Source organism: Coptis chinensis, chromosome 3 (genome assembly GCF_015680905.1).
Source record: "Coptis chinensis isolate HL-2020 chromosome 3, ASM1568090v1, whole genome shotgun sequence".
Classification (NCBI taxonomy): domain Eukaryota; kingdom Viridiplantae; phylum Streptophyta; class Magnoliopsida; order Ranunculales; family Ranunculaceae; genus Coptis; species Coptis chinensis.
Window position 1 is genome coordinate 108,563,689 of NC_141458.1, and position 18,898 is coordinate 108,582,586.

Below are 18,898 nucleotides of genomic sequence, written 5' to 3' on the forward strand. Positions count from 1 at the left end.
GTTCATTACATTTACATCCAATTTTCATCCGACTAATTATTTTTTGAGATTAGCTCAATGCATTTGTATCAAGTTTCTGATTTCCAGTTAATTATTCTTTGAGATTAGTCGATGCATTTGCATCCGGTTTCCGATTTTCCATTAATTATTTTTTGAGGTTAGTTAGCTGGATTAGCATCCAGTTTCCGATGTCATGTTAATTATTCTTTGGTTCAGTGCAGTTACATCCAGCTTCTAATTTCCCATTAATTATTCTTTGAGATTAGTTAAATTCATTTGGATCCAGTTTCCAATTTCACGTCAATTATTCTTTGAGGATAGTTTGATGCATTTGCATCCAATTTTTTATATCCCGTTAACTATTTCTTTGAGGTTAGTTTATGCAGTTATATCTAGTTTTTGATTTTCCGTTAATTATTCTTTGAGATTAGTTCAATATATTTTTATCCAGTTTTTGATTTCTCGTTAACTTTTCTTTGGCGTTAGTTCAATACAGTTGCATCCAGTTTCCAATTTTTTACTAATTATTCTTTGAGGTTAGTTCGATGCATTTGTATCAAATTTTCGATTTCTTGTAAATTATTCTTTTAGGTTAGTTCAATGCAATATTGCATCCAATTTCCGATTTCCCGTTAACTATTTTTTGAGTTTCTTCAATGCATTTGCATCAAATTTCCGATTTCCCATTAATATTCTTTTGACGTTGGCTGGTTCAATGCATTTGCATTCAATTTTCCGATTTTGCATTAATAACTCTTTGAGATTAGTTCATTGCATTTACATCCAGTGTCCTATTTCTAGTTACCCTTTAATTATTCTTTGAGGTTAGTTCATTGCAGTGTTGCATTCAGTCTCCGATTTCCCAATAATTATTCTTTGAGGTTAGTTCGATGCACTCACATTCATTTTCCGGTTACCCATTAATTTTTTTTTTGAGGTTTGTTCAATGCAGTGTTGCATCAATTTTCCGATTTCTCTTTAATTATTATTTGAGGTTAGTTCAATATTGTTGCATCCAACTTGCAATTTCTTTTTATTATCCTATTTCCCGTTAATTATTCTTTGGGGTTGGTTCAATACATTTGTGTTCAGTTTCTGATTTCCTGATAATTATCAAAGTTGGTGTGTAATACCAAACATCATTTATCGTTATGTACAGTCCTCAAAGCAGATAATAAGAATGTTCATCGTTTGCTAATTCATGTTAGCACGTAAAGAGCATGAGCATTGATATGTTTATTGATTCAATGACCCTTTTTCCAAAAAACTTAGGTACTCCTATTCATGGTTTAATATTTGAAAACCATCAGAGACAAATGTGGAATGTGGTTCGTGATAGAAAGCAAATAAATACTTAATTTACTAATAGTACAATTACAAAAAAAATCACTCTTAAAAACATGAAAATTTCAAAACAAACCTGTGATAAAAATTTCAATTTTGTCCTACGAAAGAAATTAGAACCCCATCACAAATTAAAGTGAAGTAAAGCATAAGAAAGAGTCGAATTAACACTGAATCACAGTATCACTCTATATTATAAATGAATTCAGACTGCAACATTAACAAAAACAAAAAGTTGGATAAGTTGTCTTTAAATATATATCAGCTGCTCTGTAGAGTCCATCATCAATAACTTGGGCATAGTCAAGCAAGATTTCAATGATAGCAATGAATTTCCGTAGATCTAGATATGGATCAGGCGCAATTTACGCTAGATAAGAATCAATGAGTCGTCCAACCTTCAGGACTGAGCCATGACTTGGAGAACCAAGACCTTCAAATTCATACCCAAAATATGATGCTTTTTTAGATTCTTCGTCTTCGATTTGTTGCAAAAGAAACCAAGTGCTAAGAAATCCTTCCTTTTGTAATTGTAAGTGGGACAAAAGTACCAATGAAGTAGCTTAAGGCTAACAAAAATATAGTAAAGTAATGCATGTAAAAGAAAATCAACATTATATTATATTAATATCACACCTAAATCTAAGAACTTACAAAACAATCAAGTTAGAAAATCAATCAAATGTACCCAACTGGGTCGAAAAACGTAGTACCGATTGCTTTAACTTTAAGATACATTAAACATTAACTTGTGAACCAAAAAATCGGGGAAACTGACTCCCACAAAATTTAAGAAATATCAAATATGAATTATGTTGTGTGCCTGAACTTCAATTTTAAGAAAATAAATCCATATGAGCATATTACTCAACTATTATGGTACATAATCATGAAACCTTTTGGTTTCCCTCAAATATCTATATTATCATGTAGGTTTATATCATTTTACTTTAAGTATGCATTTGAAGAATGGTAGTCTGAACGGCACAAATGTTCCAACATAAACATATGTACACAATAAAATTAGTGTGACCAAAAAATTTAGAAGTACAGTTTCAAGTTTTGAATATATAATCCAACAACTTCACAAAACACAACCTAACTCAGTTATATCGTATTAGATTTGTGAGGTTTACTTATTATTATTATTATTATTAATAATAACTCACCTTCTATTGAAGAATCTCCTATTTGTGTTTTCATGTAAGAAATCTCCTATTTCTGGCAGCGCCACTGACACACCCTAAGAAATTTATCTACTCCAAAATACCATCGGCATGCAAACTACTAATACACAAACCTTAAACATGTACAAAGTAATTCATTCCCACTTGAGTACACTACTAACACCAAGAACCTCATTCAAAATTTAAACAACGACCATGAACTTATCAGATTATGCAAATATAACCAAATAACAACCATGAAAGTAAGTTTGGATGACTTCAACTTTTAAAGATATTATGGATAGAATCATTGATGTCTACCCATATACGAATTGGTTTAGAAATGCTCTTAGGAAATTAAGAGTGAAGAATAAAAAATAACAACCACATATTGAAACAAATAAAAACAATATAAAATATGGGAAAAAAAACACTTGGTTATCAGATCCATCAATACGTAACTACATTTACATATTTAGGATGCATTGAAATCTTATTATTATGTCAAAAGAAGTTTATCCGTTAGCATGGATGGGGCATGCTAATAACTACAGAAAAAGGAAATATAAGTCATAAACACATTATATAAAATACAACTAATAGATGAGGATTAGGTGAGTGAAAGTAGTTACTTGAAAATTTTTATTGATCAAGAATTGCTCATATGAAAGAGAAGTTCAAAGCTACGAAACTATACATTTAAGGTTTAAAGCTTTAGATCCACTTACTAACGTTCTTATGGAACATACTAAAATATGCGGATAGTATATAGAAAGTGACGACTAAAATAAATAACTTAACATTTTCCCTAGATGAGGAAGTAGACTGAGTTGATAAACAGTTAGGGTTGATATATATACCTAAAATGTATGGTTTGTCAACCTCAGAAGTCACAGTCAAACGTACTAATGTTAGACCTGCATTACCTTCTCCCTTGACACTCCAAATTTTATGATAAACACAAATCAAACGAAAGAAGACTTTTGAAATCAACACATACTGGGGAGGTAGAGAAAGAAGACTTTTGAAATTAGCACAATAGTTGTAAATTGAAGAACTCGAGAATATGGGATACTTAGAAGTTCAAGAATTGGAACTTTTAGTTCCTATTTAGTTTGTTTCTCGCAGCTTGTTTCTCTAGCTTTTTTATCAGCAATTTTTTCTCCTGATTTAAATAGAGTCTCTCCGGTAATCTTTATTATTCTTTGTTTGGATGTGTATAGATTAGAAACAGGAAGTATAATTAATTGGGACTCTTGAAGAAGAAAGTCTCTTATGTAATCCTTATTATTCTTTGTTTGGATGTGTATAGATTAGGAAACAGGAAACATAATTAATTAGAACTCTTGAAAAGAGATTTAGTATATAAAGGAAACATAATTAATTGGGACTCTTATTTACTATTTTTTTTTTCTATTTTTTCTTAATCCCCCTGCTTACGTAGACAACCCCAACGAGCCCGAAAAGGGATTGCTATTATATATATATAAAGATAAAGATGACTCTCAATTGATGATTATCTCTCTGCTAAGAAACAAATCTAGACATAAATTAATGTACGTAAGTGGCAAGTCATGTGGCTAAAATTCAGCCCTAGATACATGAGTTAATGGACATGTACTTTGATCATTGATATTGCAAATTGAACTTTAGCCCTATCGATTAAATGAATTGAATAAAGAAGAGACCCCCCTACCAATGGGCGTTTGCCACATAGGTGGGGGGTCGATATAGATACGTTAATGGTTACACTGATGAAGTAGGTTAATACAATGAATATCATCTTGAAGGTGCAACAATGTTGTCTGGACACACATTACAAAATGGCTCTTGTACTTACAAATCCAATCAAAACTAGTTTAATTAATTTCATGCATCATACAAGTCATTATTCTCCTTGTACTCTCCCACAATCCTCTTCCAAAACCAATGCTCTCTCCACACTTGATCAACCTTTTCCATGGGCAAGTTCTTAGTCTCTGGCAAAAGAAAGTACACAAATACTGTCATTATTGTTACCCACCCTCCAAAGAAGAAGAATATCCCAAACGTGAAATGGCACAGCATAGATAGAAAAGTTTGAGCAATAATGCAAGTGATAAGGAAATTCACGGAAACAGTAATACTTTGCCCTGCTGATCTAATCTCCAATGGGAAGATCTCACTTGGAACCAACCATGCCAAAGGACCCCATGACCACCCAAAGCTAGCCACATATATACATATAAACACCAATATCGAATAAGCAGAGCCATCACCGACAGCACTGTGATCGCCAACTTGGGCAGCCATTATTCCTCCAATTATTAGTTGTGAGATTAACATTTGAACTCCTCCAATTATAAACAAACTTCTCCTCCCAAATCTATCGACTACCAACATTGATATGAAGGTAGAGCTGATACCTACTACTGCAGTCAGCACGGATGACAAAAGGGAAGCACTCTCGCCAAATCCAATTATTCGGAACAGTATTGGTGCATAGAAGCCGATCACATTGATTCCTGTTACTTGCTGGAAGAATGGAATGGCAATAGCCATGACTAGTTGTGGCCTATACTTTCTTTTTAGAATATTTTTAAACGGGTCTTTGATGGTGTTTGATATGGCGTTTGCTTTTATGAGATCATCCAACTCTTCTTGGATATCTGTTGTACCTCTGACTCGTTGAAGCATTAATTTGACCTTTCGCTGGTCATCGTCGCGTTGTATCAAGCTGGTGGGAGTTTCTGGTAGGAAGAAGGCCCCTAGAGTTATGACTAAAGCTGGGACTGATGCCATTGAAAGGGATATTCTCCAACCCAGCTCTCCTTTAATCTTTTCGGTGCCATAGTTGATGAGGTTAGCTGTTAGAAATCCAATGACAACACATAATTGGAAGCCAATATTAAATGCTCCCCTGTATTTGGCCGGTGCCATTTCTGAGAGATATAGTGGGACCGACTGCAAAAACATTTTGGTCATTAGTAAAGCATTCTCCAAAGCTTCATATGAAAACATCCCTAGCTAATATGTATGTAACGGCACATAATCATGGTAACCACAGAGACATACTATGTGACCATGAAGGCACTGGCGCACTGCTATATGTTTTTATCACTTTACCTGGTTAGTAAATCCCACCCCTACTCCGAGAAGGAGACGACCAATTATAAGCATGTATACATTTAGAGCAGCTCCACCCAAAGCTGCACCTGTGAGAAAAGAAGCGCCTCCAATAAGAATTGATGGCTTGCGCCCAAATGCTTTTGTGATTGAGGAGGCAAAAAACGATGCAATAAGACCGGCAATGTAGAGAGACGACGTAAATAATGTCAGAAGTTGGCTATCGAATTTGCAGTAGTTGCTGATATTCTTGTCATTTTTCATCTTGGCGTCAACGTCTGGAAAAAACTTACTCAAAAATGTGTCCATGGATGTCACACCACCTTCACATATACAAACATATAAGTAATACAAGCTTAACACCACCACCCAAAAAAGTATGACATAAGAAACAGGGCTTCTAAAGCAAATACCATAATAATGTAATCTGTAAGTGTTGGGGTTTAACACCGATACCAATCGATTTCTACTACACAGATAACTTGTAATATGAACTCAATATGAACTCCAGATGAATTCTAAATATCAACTACAACCTAGCTAACATGTCCAACTCTCTAAACAACTATTAATAACAACAAATAATAATGTAAATAAGTAAAACGCATACCACAACACAAAGATATACCGTGGTTCAGCCAATGGTGTCTACTTCCACAAGAGCTAATCTTTTTTTAAAACGGGAAGAAAGATTACAATCACTCATTTCAGTCTCTCACCTTACTAGATCACTCCTATCTCTTTACAGGGTTTTCTCTCTGCAAATGTTTTTTCTCAATCTTGATTGCTCTCAAGATTGTGTTTCTCTCTTTTGTGTTGGTTTGGTTCGTGTGTTAGTCTCTCTTTAGGTTTTGCCAAAAACCCAAAACTTATACTCCAAACTCGCGATTCCAGAAAAATAGAATTCTTCTGAAATTAGACATGGGCACGGGCGCGCCTTGGGCAAGGCCAATGCCGAGTGCGCGCGCCCTCAATGTACTGGAAGTTGTTCATGACATGGGCATGGGCGTGGACGCACCTTGGGCAAGACCAAACTGAGCACGCGCGCTCAACTTTCTTCACGCAAACTGAACTTCTTTTTCTTCTCTCCTCATGTGAGGGATAACTCCAACAATCTCCTCCTCCCGAACAGTGAGGGGGGATACCTCCATGCAATTTCCAAATCAACTGGAGGAGTCTGCTACCATTTCGGCGGTAGCACAACAAACATCAAATTTACCTTTCGGTAAGACTTTGGTCATCATATCTGACCCGTTCTTGTCGGTATGGATCTTCTCGATACACAAATGATTGTCTTCGAGTACTTCTCTAATCTAGTGATAACGCACATGTATGTGTTTGGATCTATAATGAAAACTCGGATTCTTGCTCAAATGGATGGCACTCTATCTGTCACATAAAACTACAAATTGTTTCTGCTTTAGCCCTAGTTCATCGAAGAACCTCTTCATTCATATCATCTCTTTGCAACACTCAGTGGCTGCAATATACTCGGCTTCTGTAATGGAGAGGGCAACAAACTTTTGCAACTTAGATTGCCAAGAAACTGCTCCCCCTGCAAAAGTAACCAGATAACCGGAGGTGGACTTCATCGAATCAACATCACCTACCATGTCTACATCAGTGTAGCCTTCAAGTAAAAGCTTACTTCCACCAAAACACAAATACGCTTTGGAAGTGCCCTTGAAATCGATATCTCAATATCCACTCAACACCTTCCCAATGCTCCTTCCCCGAATTTGACAGAAAATGGCTTACTGGCCCGCGGCTAAAACAATATCCGGTCTTGTACACACCATTGCATACATCGCGCCCGGCTAGCGGATGCATAAGGAATATTTTCCATCGACTCGCTTTCATGCTCACTCTTTTGGGCACTTCTCTTTGGTTATGTAGAACCGCCACCAAGTCATTAACCAAACGGCTTCGCTTGATCCATGTTAAATCTCTTCAACACCTTATCAATGTAACTTTCTTGAAAGCCACAACTTCCCACTCTTTCGTCATGGTGATCGCGATCCCAAGTATCGCCTTGCTTGACCCAAATCCTTCATCTCAAAGGACTTACTCAAGTCTTTCTTCAGCTTTGATATCTTGTTGATGTTCGGGCCAACTATCAACATATCATCCACATACAACAAGAGCACTATGAAATCCCCATCTGGAAATTTCTGAACAAACACAAAATGATTAGAAGCAGACTTTTGTATCCATGCTTCGCCATAAAGGAATCAAACTTTATGTACCACTGCCTCGGTGCATGCTTCAACCCATACAAGCTCTTTATCAGTTTGCATACAAGGTGCTCCTTGCCTTTGACCTCAAACCCCTCTTGCTGGTCCATGTAGACATCTTCTTCAAGGTCTCCATGAAGAAAAATTGTCTTGACATCTAGTTGTTCAACCTCTAGGTTCATACTTGCGGTCATACCCAATACCACCCGGATAGAAGTCATCTTGACTACAGGAGAGAAAATCTCATCAAAGTCAATACCTTTCCTTTGACCAAATCCTTTCACAACAAGACGAGCTTTGTGCCTTGGGTGTGGATTGTTCTCCTCATACTTGACTTTGTAGATCCACTTATTCTTGAGAATTTTTCTTCCTTCCGGTTTCTCAACTAACTCATAAGTGTGATTCTTATGCAAAGAATCCATCTCATCATGCATGACCTTCAACCACTTCTCTTTGTCTGTACCTTCAAGAGCCTCTTGATTGTACATAGGTTATCCATCATCCGTTGGTAGAATATACGTATGTGGTGGATACCTGGTTGAAGCTTGTCTCTCTCTGTCTAACCTCCTTGCCCCATCTGCTGGTGCCTCAGGAGGATGCACTTCTGCTTGCTCTGGTGGTGGTTCATGCACTTCATCTGCATCTTCTATATCAATAGGTTATATCCCATCATGAGCAATAGGATTCTCATCATGAGTTTCAGGCCCATGGTTCTCTGATTCTCGATTCTACACGCGTTCTACAGTAGGAACTTCTGGTTATGCACCAACAAGATCATTAGTGAAAGCTTGTAGCTTCTCACCCTCCTCGAAATCTGCTATGGTTTGGTCTTCTAAGAACACAACATCTCGACTTCGGATTACCTTCTTGTTAATCGGATCATAGAGTTTATAGCCAAACTTCTCATCCCCATAACCGGAAAAATGCGCTTGGCGTTGTCATCAAGCTTGGATCTCTCATCCTTCGAAATATGCACACAAATGTCGTGCACCAAAATACCCTCAAGTATCCATAATCAACATCTCTGCGACCATACTCTCTGCGGATAATCACTACTCAAAGGGTTTGGACTACGACGGGTTGATTACATGTACGCGGTACGGCGCATTGCTTCTACCCAAGAGCTTCTAGGTAGCTTAGAGTGAGGCGGCATGTATCTCATCCTCTCTATAATGGTACGATTTATCATCACGCCTATACCATTTTGTCATGGAGTCTTGGGAACGGTCCGCTTCATGGCTTAATCCCATGACTCGCAATAATCATCAAACGACCATGTACTCACCCCCATTATCTGGGCGAATACACTTCAAAAGCTTCCCTGTCACTTTTTCCACCATGTTATGGAAATTCTTAAACACGCCAAGTATTTTATCCTTGGTCTTCAGACTGTATGCCCATACCTTTCTTGACGCATCATCAATGAAGGTCACAAAGTATAAAGCTCCCCCGTGGGACTTTACTTTTATAGAACCACATAAGTCTGTGTGCACCAGTTCAAGGACATTATCCTTTCTGTGAGATGAGAATCTTTAGAAAGACACCCTGTGTTGTTTTCCTACCGAACAGTAAGTACATCTATTTAAATGTGTACATTTGATGTCTGGCAAGGCCTTTTCCTTGGCAAGAACTTACATGCCTTTTTCGCCCATATGACATAGTCTCTTATGCCACAGTTCGGAAGAAGCTTCTTCTTCTGCCGCATTTACTTCTGCTTTACACAAACTAGTTTATGCTTTGTAAAGAGAGTAAGTTTTCTTCCATCTGGCTGCTACAATGAAACCTCTGCTCAGTTTCCATACCCAGTTACCAAATGAGTTTACAAAGCCATCATCATCTAACTTCCCAGCGGAAATTAGGCTTAGACGAATGTCAGGGACATGTCTTACATCCTTGAGTGTCAAAGTGTATCCAACATTGGTTTCTATATGAACATCCTCAATGCCTGCAATCTTCGAGACACCACTGTTACCCATCTTCACTTCACCATATTCATCACAGCTGTAGGTAGTGAAGAATCCCCTGTGCGGTGTGACGTGATAAGATGCTCCTGTATCTACCACCCATTATGTATCCTGGCATGAGGTACTAAGACAAAGCACTCACCACAATCTGACACAATTCCGACTAGACTATCATCGACTAGTGCGGAAGTATCTCTGCCTAAGTTTCCGTTCCTCTTTACCATGTCTTCATGTACACAATTATTTTTCTCATCCCTCTTCAATGTTCTACACTCATACCTGAAGTGACATTTGGTGGCACAGTAGTAACATTGCCTCTCTGCTTTAGGAGTTATAGTTTCACCCATAGATTTGCTTCTGTCATTACCTTTAGAATGAGATGGTTTTCTGCTTTTACCTCTCCCCCGTTTCTCTGTGACAAGGATCTCTGAGTGAGAGGAGCTGCTTCTTGCACTTTTTCTAGTCTCCTCATTCAACAATGACATGGTAGCCATTTCCATGGAGATAATTCCATCCTTGGCGGCTCCGTGAAGAGAAACTACTAATGTCTCTCAACTTTCGGGTAGAAAGTTTAATAGGAACAAAGCCTCAACTTCGTCTCCCATATTAATCTTCATCAAATGCAATTGATTGATGGTATTCTGTACTTTGTTAAGATGCTCAGACATTGAAGAACTTTCTTGGTACTTCGTGTTGGCAAACTTCTTAACGAGCAGCACTTTGTTTCCACCTGGTTTCTCTCATAGAGGTCTTCGAGTTTTCTCCACAAGCCAAAAGTTAGTCTCTTGGGATACATGGTGAAAGACTGTGTCGTCAATCCACTGTCGAATGTACCCAATTGCTTTTCTGTCAAGCTTGTTCCACTCAGCCGCAGCAACCGCTTCCGATTTTTCTCCTCCATTCTTAATGGGTTATGCCAAGTCTTTGCAGTAGAGCAAGTATTCCATCTTGGCTTTTCAAATGGTGTAGTTCTTCCTATTCGGACTTCGTCGAAAGCAGTGTTGGCGAATGGTCCATCTTTACAAGTTATTTAACCTCAAATCTTCTCTCAGGAATTTTGTCAAACACCTTCCGTAGACCAAGATTTTGATAACACCCTAGGTTAATCTAACCTGGCTCTGATACCACTTATTGGGGTTTAACACTAATACCAATCGATCCCCACTACACAGATAACTTATAATATGAACTCAATATCAACTCCAGATGAATTCTAAATATCAACTACAATCTAACTAACATGCCCAACTCTCTAAACAACTATTAACAACAGATAATAATGTAAAGAAGTAAAACGTAGACCACAACACAAAGATATACCGTGGTTCGGCTAATGATGCTTACTTCCACAAGAGCTAATTCTTTTTTAAGGACGGAAGAAAGATTACAATCACTCATTTCTGTCTCTCACCTTACTAGATCACTCCTCTCTCTTTACAGGGTTTTCTCTTTGCAAAGATTTTCTCTCAATCTTGATTGCTCTAAAGATTGGGTTTCTCTCTTTTGTGTTGGTTTGGTTCGTGTGTTAGTCTCTCTCTAGGTTTTGCCAAAAATCCAAAACTTATACTCCAAACTCGCAGTTCCAGAAAAATAGAATTCTTCCGAAATTAGACATGGGCACAGGCACGCCTTAGGCAAGGCCAATGTCGAGTGTGCATGCCCTCAATGTCTTTGGAAGTTGTTCACGGCATAGGTGCGGGGCGCCTTGGGCAAGACTAAGCTGGCGTCTTGTGGCGCTTCAGCTTTCTTCACATAAACTGAACTTCTTTTTCTTCTCTCCTCATGTGAAAGATAACTCCAACAGTAAGCAAGTATGATAAAATTAAAGTAATAAACTGTGGATGATATGTGGCGGATGAGACCTGCCTAACAACTGGAAGGAACTAATAGCAGAGATTAGTCTCCTGGGGTAACATACTGAGTTAGTGACACACTTTCATTTACACTATAATACTTCGCTGACGTTGATCGATCACACTCTTGTATTTTAAGTCGTTAAGAAAGGAATGGTTTTGCCTACAATACGATTTCTGTTGAGTATAACTTATTTGTTAAAGTGTCAATGATTCTGTCTCGACAAATGATTTTCTAGTGATACCTGAAATTCCGATATCATACCCAAAGAGGACTCCGCCAGTCGCAGCGACCATGCATGAGAGTATTACAAATGGAGTAATTCTTCCTTTATATTGCTTGCTTTCACTTGACACAGCAAAACCAACTGCCATTGCTCACTATAATTAGGCAAACCTGCAGGATGCGTTAGAACGTTGGAGAATGAGTTTAGAGAGGGAGCATCTTCTTCATAAGTTGTTAGATGAGAGAAATAATAAAGCAAATGGGTATTCTTCATTGACTAGTTAACTTCATGAGTAATAATACTTAGTTACCCATAAAAATGAGTAATAATACTATGTGGAGCTTAAAAGGACAACGTATGGTCTTTGGAAGCCTTGACTTCAGAAATCGAATTATTATTTGTGTAGGTTGTAACCTTGCGGAGTCTCTATCAAACATCATTTCGGGGGAGTTAGGACTAACCTTTAGTCCACATTATTTACAACCACACTTTCTAAATCCCATTGTTTTGAACTTTTGATCAGAAACACACCACGCCTCACTAGGTGAAGACACGGCAAATTTCTTACGAAGTAGACACGACGATTGGCTTTATTAACTAGAATTTCCGAAGTGGGACATTTCATGACTTCCAGTGCCATCCATTAGCTCCGAATTTCTCTGTTTCTCTTGAATCTTCAAGGATAAACCCACCCCTGAACTAACAGTACACAAGTTTGTAAGCAAACGCCCAATAATGGGAGTGGGGTTAGCTAGGCAGACAGCTACCGAAAATGAGTAAGAATTTGTTCCACACTTGTGGCAGTACGTGTGATTATCATAAAACCCAAATCAATAAATCCCAATAATTGATTCTACAATTTCCAAGGGCTGTGAGCATACAGAAATTATGATGGTGAACATTCACACTTTCGAGGAGTGAGAACTGAGAAACATATCGTCCTTCATCTGGGCTACATTTTGCATTGTTAATTAATATATTAAAGCTGTCCTTGTTTAAAGCAACTCGATTTTTACCTCGCAACACTAGGGCATGCAAACTCTGGGTGATGCAACCATATATCCCATAGTCCGCACCCAGTCTGTCTCAATAAGGCGTGCATCCATGGTAAGCTGGGCTTCCCCGAGGAGGCTTGAACTTCAGACCACCCTGAAAGTGTGGTGCCTTTGATGTTTGACGACTCTGCTACGAGCTGTTGTGCAAATTAAAGCTGTCCCGAGACTTTCTAGATTGCACCTGTTTAATCCTTCTTCTGAATCAGCGAAGTGTAAATTGATATCGGACAAAGATGGAGATTGTTCAAATTTAGTTTAAACTTAACCTATCAATACAGTACAGAGCGAAATAAGTTTACAAGTTCACGCGTTCACGCGTTCATCAATGCTACATGCACCCTTCTTGCTCTCCACTAAAATAAGTGCTTCACAATTGACTCTTTTTTGAGTTAAAACTATTACTTTCCCCGACAATGTTTGTGGCACGAACGGTTTACAATAGGCTCATGCAGACATTTACAATTATTTAGATGAAGTTATAAAAGTACAAATGATACTGGTCTTCATGCATCAGACAAGGTACTATTGGCCTTACCCTCTCCCACAATCGCCTTCCAAAACCAATGCTCTTTCCACACTAGCTCCATTTTTTCCATGGGTACATTCTTAGTCTCCGGCAAAAATAAGTGCACAAACATTGTCATTATTATGACCCACCCACCAAAAAAGAAGAATATCCCAGACTTGAAATGGCACAACATTGAAAGGAAAATCTGAGCTATGATGAAAGTGAAGAAGAAGTTGACAGCAATAGCAATACTTTGCCCTGCAGATCTAATCTCCAATGGGAAAATTTCACTTGGAACTAGAAACCCCAAAGGACCCCATGATACGCCAAAACCAACCACATAAACATATATAAAGACCAATATTGAATATGCATATCCATTGCCAACTTCATTTTGATCGCCAACTTGTGCTGCCATCAATATTCCAACTATCAATTGTGAGATCAACATCTGAAGTCCTCCAACCATAAATAAAATCTTCCTTCCAAACCTATCCACTATAAACATTGACATGAAATTTGAGCTAATACCAAGTACTCCATTTCCTGCGCTTGACAAGATGGATGCACTCTCTCCAATGCCAATAGTTCGGTACAGTATTGGCGCGTAAAATGCAATGACATTGATTCCTGTTACTTGTTGAAAAAATGGAATGGCAATTGCCATGACTAGTTGTGGCCTATGTTTTCTTCCAAGGATCTTTTTAAATGGGTCTTTTATGGTTTTTGAGATGGCATTAGCTTTGATAAGATCATCAAGTTCTTCCTGGACATCTGTTATGCCTCGAACCCGTTGAAGCATTAAGCTTGCCTCGTGGCCTTTGTCTTGTTGGATTAAACTATTGGGAGTTTCAGGCAGAAAGAAGGCTCCAATACTTAGTAGTAGAGCTGGGGCGCCAGCCATGGATAGCGATATTCGCCAACCTAAGTCCCCTTTGATCTTTTCTGTGCCAAAATTGATGAGATTGGCGCATATAAATCCAATGCCAATAGTTAATTGGAAGCCATTGGTGATTGCTCCCCTGTATCTGGATGGCGACATTTCGGATAGATAGAGTGGGATTGACTGCACAAGGAGATAAATATTGCGATGACTTGTGGAAAATGGCATGTTTGAGATAGAAGTCATATAACAACTATGATAAATAATTAACATTTCTGTGTATTTAGCTTGAAAGTATATATTGAGCTGTCTCTGAGTAAGAAATGTGTGCTGTGTGCACAACCAATGAAAAGTTTTGCGGCACTTAATCACCTTACCTGATTAGTGAATCCAACTCCAACTCCAAGAAGGATACGACCAATTATAAGCATGTAAATATTGAGAGAAGCTCCACCCAGAGCGGCACCAGTTAGAAAAGATGCGCATCCAACCATAATGGACGCCTTGCGCCCAAAGACTCTTGTGACCGATGAAGCAAATAAGCATGCAATAAGACCAGCAAGGTAAAGAGATGATGTGAATAAAGTAAGGAGATGGCTATCAAATTTGCAGTAGTTGCTGATCTTGATATTGTTTTTCATTCTAGTGTAAACCTCTGGGAAGAATTTTCTCAGAAATGGCTCCATGGATGTCACACCACCTTCGTTCACATATTATAAGTCACCGATGTAGTCAGATCTTACAAAATAAAAGACGTTTTTGAATGACAACTTTCAAAATATGCATACAATATATTTCTTCTTTCTTACTTGATTTAAATGGGGCAATTTGATTATTCTCCCCCGTTCAGAGATCTGATTACACATAAATGATTCAACTAAAGTAGGACTAATCATGCATGCAGTTTGCTAGCTTCTCATTTTTATTGAGATCATTGAAGTTGTACGGTTACAAGTTTACAAACAATTAATCAGTTGAACGGAAGAAGTAGCATCATATAGTACGTTGGCGGCTTGGCACAATGTTGAAGGAACCTTTGGACACCAGAAAAATGGACAGAAATGACGACCATAAGCTTATTTGCCCCTAAATTTGCACCCCAGAAAAAATTCAAGGAAAACAAATACTCCTAAATCCTAATGCAACTTTTCCTATAGAGTCTTCTAATTGCCCTTTCTTTTCTATCTCATCATTCTCATGGATCTCCTGCAGCGCTCCTGCAATATAGACACTGCTTACTAGAAAGGTTCTAGAGACTCAGAGGAAATGTGACTCAAACAATTCACAATCGTTAACATACTTAATTGTTTTGGAATTAGCTCTTATTTGTGGATATGATCTCCTCAGTCCTTACTGTATATCTCCATAAAAAAAGTCATAGTACTCTGAATCATAGTAACCAAATCAAATGCGATGTCGTCAAACCTGAAAAGTATGAGATCTTAATTCTTCATATTGTTGACAACCATTGTGGGATAGAGAAATTTGATATTCTCCTTAGTTTTTGTGGAGATGATCTATATAGTTAGGAGATCATTACCATCCAAGATCAACCAAATCGTCAATTTATAAGCGTCAATTTTTATGTAGTCACAACAATTGAGTTTGTATATTACCAAATGTAATCGCCACCACTCGTGCGTTTGTTTATTGTCTCCAATTTTTTGGAATCCCAGAACCCTTTCCATTACCTACTAACCAATTGAGTATCATGTGCCGTCCTGTGTTTTTATTACGCGACTCATTTGATCAACGCCAATGTATGTGACGATTTGTGTCATTGTGTGTACCAGGACGGTGGACTGTATTTAAGCAGGACCTATTTCGGTTCAGGCCCGTCCTAAATACGAGCTTCAGTCGGGGGTATAAGGACCAAGAAGTCTAGGTTCGTGTTCGTGTGTTCTCACTAGCGTGAATCAGCTGTTGCAGTGAGACATAGACGGCTACTGGGATAGGCCATGCGCATCCTACCCAGCTGCTGCCAATTTTTTCGTTACACATGCAATTTAAAAGGGTATTGCTATATACAGACCCCATATACAGGACAAAGTGGCTGTCTGTCCTTGTCTAGAGGCCCATAATGGTTCACTGTTAGCGAAATCCAGTCTCTTCAAACGTGATAGGTCAAAGTCTACACACAAGATGCTGTAAGATTACGCCAAATGCCCAATCAATCAATGACCCCACTCCTATCAAAGCATCAATTTGGTTTTCGTCAATTGTGTATTTTTCCTTTTTCTACATTTGTTTAGAGAAAACGAAAAGAATCCTTATCGAAAAGAAATAAGAACACGTTTGTTTAATTCTTGCATGGAGAACTTTATGTTGTAGCATGCTGCAACAAGAGAGCTGATATTAAAGGTTTAAGATACTTCCATCACCAGCATCAAAAGATCATTAGAAAAAAAAATAGTCAACTTAACATAACATAATGAAAATATATGTTTCCAACATAAATATTGATTGGTTTGACGTTTGCGAATTTGGTTTGTCGATCTTCTCTTCTCTTCATCTTTTATCATTTCGGACAATTCAACAACTAGTATTATGTAGTGATTATAACCCTTTTCAGAAATTAACAATAAAGTTAAACCAGATCTGTAGACTAGGAGGTTTTGATTACCAAGAGGAAAACTTTATAAACTCGATCTTTTCAGAAGTTAACAATTAAGTTAAACCAGACCTGTAGTCTGTTGACTAGGAGGTTTTGATTACCTAGAGGAAACTGACCATTGGATAATACACTAATTAATTAAGCAAATCGATATAGTCTAGCTAGCTATATAATTAAGCGGCAGTGGAAACATGTAAATGAGTTCTTTATGCAAACTGGTAATCTATAGTGCAATGTTGATACTTAGTAGTAAAAGCAACCTGAAATACCGATGTCGTAGCCGAAGATAACTCCTCCCATGGCAGCCATCATGCATGAGAGAATCACAAAAGGTGTCATCTTGTCATTGTATTGCCTACTTTCATTTGACACTGAAAATCCCACTGCCATGTCCTTCAGAAAGAGTTGCACTGAGAAGTGATGGAATGAAGATGGATTTAAAACACTTTGTTCTAACTGCAATATGGGCAAAGGAACTGAATGTATTAGCCTTGGTTTGACTGATTTAATTACCTCAATACTACTCTCAAAAATCTAAATGTCATCTTGTTTGGACCGTTTTGAGGCCTTGATATTTTGTGGCATGATCCTCTTTCTGTAAAAGGACATCAATTAAAAAATTCAAACAATTGATATGTACTACGTATACTTTTGGACTGATTTTATTTGTTCGTGACTTCGTGGTTGGCTCGCATTTGGAGGGTACAAATGAAACTGATCCATTCGGACAGATACATATGAGGCGGAAAAAAAATATTGCTGGACCTACGTACATCGCTTAACCGAAGGCTCTTACAAACTCTGTAGTCAGTACGTACTACAAGATTGCTTAATTTTGAGCTGCTATTATAGTTTTGATGTTTTGAGTGGAAATTGTGTAACCCAAGTTGGACAACTATAAACTCAATGATTATTAGGACTAACATTCTAACAACTTTAGCATATTGTATACCACAAGGTCAAGAATTATGAACTCACAGAAGAGGACATCCCGAACAACTTAGCATTTTTTTTTTTTTTTGAAATGGTTATGGGGTTGAGGCAGACTCCTACCTGTTGATTAAACTTCAAAGAGTTACATGCCTCCCCAAGAGTATGATCATTACAGGAAAAATCCTGACTACATAATAATAGGCTCGAAGCCTTACAATCATGAGAAACTCATGAAAATAACCCACTCGTCTTATTTGGGTATAATAAGGAGGAGACGAGGAGTATGTATGCAAAAATAGGATAATCGTATATTTGTTTAGAACGATGTTGGTGTAGGTGTGCAAAGTGCAAAGTGCAAACTGCTAGAATGATATTGGCAGCTGGGGAAAGTACAAACTATAGATCTTGCTCGCAACTGCATGCATTGCACGTATTCCTTAAAGTTAGCGGAATGTTTGCAAGTTGGAGTATGTTTTCACTATAAGCGTATACATTCGGCAAAATGTCACCAATCTTAATGGCGAATCATGACTATAGCATGTAAAGAAAGGTGTGACCATGTAATCCTGCAATCGCAAAACTTAGGATTGTAGCACAAATTATCCCATCTGCCATGACACCAGAGTTAGTGTACAGTCCAGTAAAGAACCAGGACAAAGGTCTCACTATGTGCTACCTATCAGAGTGGAATAGTCGCAAAGATAGTAATTGTATGTGTTCTACATTACTTCTGACATGTTGCATGGTCACTTGGTTTTATACCGCAAGTAGTCCGCAACTAAAGGTCAGAGAACCAGAAGCAATCTCTTATTAAACAAAAAAAAATCAGTGCGTTGGATGCAGTTTGAAGCTTGTACTGAATTATTGAAATTTAGCTGGGTAGTTGAGAAAAATGTTTTTGGGAGTTGGGAATTTGCAGGCTGTCGTGTTATATACTTATATTAGATCACTAAGCAACTTGTTCCCGGAATGGTTTGCTGAGAAACAAATTGTTCGTTTTGTTAATGCTGCA

General features: G+C 37.9%; 2 protein-coding genes across 7 annotated transcripts; both read right to left on the bottom strand.

The window, feature by feature from the left end:
* Window positions 1-4,270: 4,270 nt before the first annotated feature.
* LOC147512816 (hexose carrier protein HEX6-like) lies at window positions 4,271-12,219 on the bottom strand. 5 transcript variants are annotated; one of them, XM_086595836.1, is made up of 4 exons: window positions 11,912-12,219; window positions 5,616-5,938; window positions 4,637-5,453; window positions 4,271-4,489 (listed from the first exon to the last, which is right to left on the bottom strand). In XM_086595836.1, exons 1-4 carry the CDS (start codon window positions 12,039-12,041, stop codon window positions 4,380-4,382), a joined length of 1,380 nt encoding a protein of 459 aa, XP_086451962.1. In that variant the 5' UTR covers window positions 12,042-12,219; the 3' UTR covers window positions 4,271-4,379. The 5 variants fall into 5 exon arrangements, with proteins under 5 accessions (XP_086451962.1, XP_086451963.1, XP_086451960.1 ...); XM_086595837.1 differs by having other exon boundaries at window positions 4,271-5,453; window positions 5,616-5,704; window positions 5,909-5,938; window positions 11,912-12,214; XM_086595834.1 differs by having other exon boundaries at window positions 4,271-5,453; window positions 11,912-12,217.
* A 965-nt stretch (window positions 12,220-13,184) lies between these two features.
* Window positions 13,185-17,555, bottom strand: LOC147512817 (hexose carrier protein HEX6-like). 2 transcript variants are annotated; one of them, XM_086595839.1, is made up of 3 exons: window positions 17,214-17,555; window positions 14,717-15,039; window positions 13,185-14,522 (listed from the first exon to the last, which is right to left on the bottom strand). In XM_086595839.1, exons 1-3 carry the CDS (start codon window positions 17,341-17,343, stop codon window positions 13,452-13,454), a joined length of 1,524 nt encoding a protein of 507 aa, XP_086451965.1. In that variant the 5' UTR covers window positions 17,344-17,555; the 3' UTR covers window positions 13,185-13,451. The 2 variants fall into 2 exon arrangements, with proteins under 2 accessions (XP_086451965.1, XP_086451966.1); XM_086595840.1 differs by having other exon boundaries at window positions 14,717-15,556; window positions 17,214-17,353.
* Between the last annotated feature and the right edge of the window lie 1,343 nt (window positions 17,556-18,898).